General features: G+C 47.6%; 1 protein-coding gene across 1 annotated transcript; it reads right to left on the bottom strand.

The window, feature by feature from the left end:
• Positions 1 to 387: 387 nt before the first annotated feature.
• On the bottom strand, positions 388 to 2,670 carry TOR4A (torsin family 4 member A). The gene has a single exon (XM_009488169.2). The coding sequence runs from the start codon at positions 2,636 to 2,638 to the stop codon at positions 1,070 to 1,072; it is 1,569 nt and encodes a 522-aa protein (XP_009486444.1). The 5' UTR covers positions 2,639 to 2,670; the 3' UTR covers positions 388 to 1,069.
• Between the last annotated feature and the right edge of the window lie 516 nt (positions 2,671 to 3,186).

The raw sequence follows: 3,186 nt of genomic DNA, 5'->3' as shown, positions 1-3,186 counted from the left end.
AAACCTGAACAAGCAATGTCATAAATATCTGCTCAGTTTGCCTGCTCAAAACAAGGACATGTGCTTTTCCTGAGGTGCTTCCAGGCAGCATGCTCCCCCCTGGGTCTCAGTGGCAAAGAACCTTTCTTGGCCTCACAGGACTGGGAACAAGCCCAGGATTCCCACTGTACTCAGCCCAGACAGCCCAAACTGTCTTTTCCAGTGTGTGTTGCTTAATATATGTCAGTTCCTATTTTGGACTTTCTAGATAACACATGTGGTGAAGTGTACCCAGAAGCAAAAAGCAGAAGAGTTCTCAGGACGAGTTGCCACCACCAGACCTGAAACAATCCGGTGGTTATTTCTGCACCGCTGGCACAGACGAGCAGTCTTCAAGGCGAGCCCAAACAGACTCACAGGGCAGAAATCTTGCTGGAGGTGCCAAAGGTGAGCTCAGGTATGAGCTCAGAAGAGCAAGAACTCAGGAATAGGTCCAAAAAGCAGTCTCCGGAGTGCATGGTCACGTAGGAGCTGGAGAAAGCAGAGCTCTGACTGCCCACACTTTTTGGGGAACAGGGAGCCACAAACTCTCTCAATCCAGCACAGCCTCTGCTCTGCACAACACCAGCCAGGACCAAGAAAAGCAAAGAGCTGAAGACTGTGAGCCTGGAGAAGGAGTGAGACATGATTCTATGATTCTATGGCTACATGTACTGCAGAGACAGTAATCCAGTTACTATTTCCTCCTCCTGTTCATATCCCACAGCGTTTGTTCTCATCTCAGAACTCCTTAATGACAAAGTATCCCAAATGAGCATGTGAGGAACAAAGCACCTCACAATTAATGGGAGGTTGCTTGGGCTTCGTTGCCTGTGCCTTATTCACAGAACGTTAGGAACAAGTGAAGCATCTGGAGAACAGAGACCATGTTGCAGAGGATCCCGGGCTGCCATCCCTCTACGTCGACCAGGACAGAGTCAGTGCAGGCCTGAGAAAGGACACCTTGACCACAGCCTGCTGTAACGTACTCCTCCATAAGCCCAGAATTTTGCAAATCTTGAGAGCAGGACTTGGTCTCTGCAGTAAATCACTACAGCATGTTGACTTTGGCCACAACCTGCTTGCAGCCCATCCTGGAGTACTGCTTGTCCCCTGTAGTGTAGTAACTGAGCTGACTTGCTAAATTTTCAATATGCTTCTGGTCAGGATACAGCCCTTCCCTCCTCATCTCCTCTAGGAAGCAGCTTATGACATGAGACTTCTCCAGAAGAACAAATGGGACAATGTCTGCAGATTTCCAGAGAGGGTGGGCATTGATCAGTACAGGCTGGACGATGCTCAGCAGTTCTTCAACTCCCCTTTGCTGATGCAGAAGCTCAGCAGATGCATTCTGGATAACAAACTTTGTTATTTCACCACCTCCTATGTTGCTTATTAAAATGTAGATGGCATTGAGGAACTCGTTGGTTTGATTGGGTTCAAAGAATTGGCTGAGAGTATCCAGCAGGACTGGAGACATGAGCTCAACCTCATCCAGAATAAACAATGGTATCTTCTCTTCTATTTCAGCTCTTGTAACCATGTCAGAGATCTTGTTAGACAAGTCTGTTTCGCAAGGATGAGGAGCCACCCGACGGGGGCAGTGATGCATAACAAAGTACTGAAGCACAAAGTCATTGTCCATGACAGAACGAAAATGTTTGGCCAGCAGCCAGCCAACATGACTCTTCCCAACTCCTGATGGGCCATTTAAAGAGATTACTAGAGGCTTGTTGTGTATATGGGTAGCCAGATAGTCTTTCAGTAATTCCATAATACTTTCCACAGCAACCTTCTGCCCAAATACCTCCCGGTGCATTGTTTTCTCCAACCCGTCTAGGTCATATTTTTGGAGGTTATCATCCAGGTTCTCTATTGCATTGAGAATCTGGAAGAAGATAATGACAATGAGCAGCATGAGGCAGCGTTTTGCCTTGCTCTTCTCCTCTGTTGGAAGGTATCTTTTTGTTTTATCTGGATACAGGACCATCCTAGATTTCCGTCGATTCTTTTTCCGCCTGCACTTTTTCATAGCATACTGCTCCACAGATGTGTCAAAGGTGAAGTAATGGGACGTTTCAAAGCCGGTCTGATTAAAGAAAGATGTGGAAGAGCCATACAGGCTAGTTCGGTTCAGGGAGAGCTGCCTTTGAAGCAGCCTCGTATGGACAAGCTCTGAAGACTTTTCTCGAGGGAGCTCTAAATGCAGACGGCCTTTCTTTTGCACCCGGTTTCGTCGTCGCAGGCGGGTGATTGCCCACAAAGGAGAAGAAATGGAAGACATTTTCTTTGAAGCAGCAGAGATTCCAGTATCAGGTACTTCTTCCCCATCACTCTCATAGCAAGATGCCTCTCCTTTTGCATCACTCTCAGCACAGGGCATTTCCCCTTCCCCATCACTGTCAGTGCCTGGCATCTCACCTTCCACACTGCTCTCAGCACAAGGTGCCTCTTCTTTTGTGTTGGTCTCAGCACAGGGCATCTCTCCTTCTGCATCGCTCTCGGCACAGCACATGTCCCCTTCAGTATCACTCTCTGCACAGGGCATCTCTCCTCCCAGATTCTCCATGGCAGAGGACACTTCTCCATCCACCTCAGTGCAGGGCAGCTCTCCGTCCATCTCATTTGGTTCTTCCAGCCCATTCACATTATCCTCTTTCTTAAAAAAAAAGGACAATGTAAAATTAATCTTTGTAAGATCAGGAAGTGACTGATAACAGCCAAATTAGACAGATATCCCACTTTCTAACAGGCAGAACAGTTACCTGTAGCAATCAGCAATGGCAAGGTGGCAGAGAGAGACTTTCAGACCTAAGCCAACTGTCTGGAAGATGCTCTAGACATGCAAAACTACAGATGAAATTCAGTGTAAATAAATGCAAATCAACGCATATCACAAAACCAACCCTGCCTTCACACACAGAAGGAAAGCTCAAAGCTGGCTGGAGCCAAAGCCAAGAGCTCTGCTACATGCTGCCATGAGCAAGAGGCAGGACTCCAGGCAGATAGACCTGTGGTCTGAACCAGAGCTGCCCGGTCCTATTTCCTTACATCTGCTAAATATAAGCAAGACACAAAACCACACCTCTGCACCAGCATACACACATGCACACGTACACACCCCCAGAGGAAAGAGTCACTCGTACACCCACAGAGACCTTTCAGGGT

The sequence above is a fragment of the Pelecanus crispus genome, chromosome 9 (assembly GCF_030463565.1).
Source record: "Pelecanus crispus isolate bPelCri1 chromosome 9, bPelCri1.pri, whole genome shotgun sequence".
Taxonomy (NCBI): domain Eukaryota; kingdom Metazoa; phylum Chordata; class Aves; order Pelecaniformes; family Pelecanidae; genus Pelecanus; species Pelecanus crispus.
The sequence above is the reverse complement of the archived record's forward strand: the minus strand, read 5'-3'. Positions and strand labels throughout refer to the sequence as shown.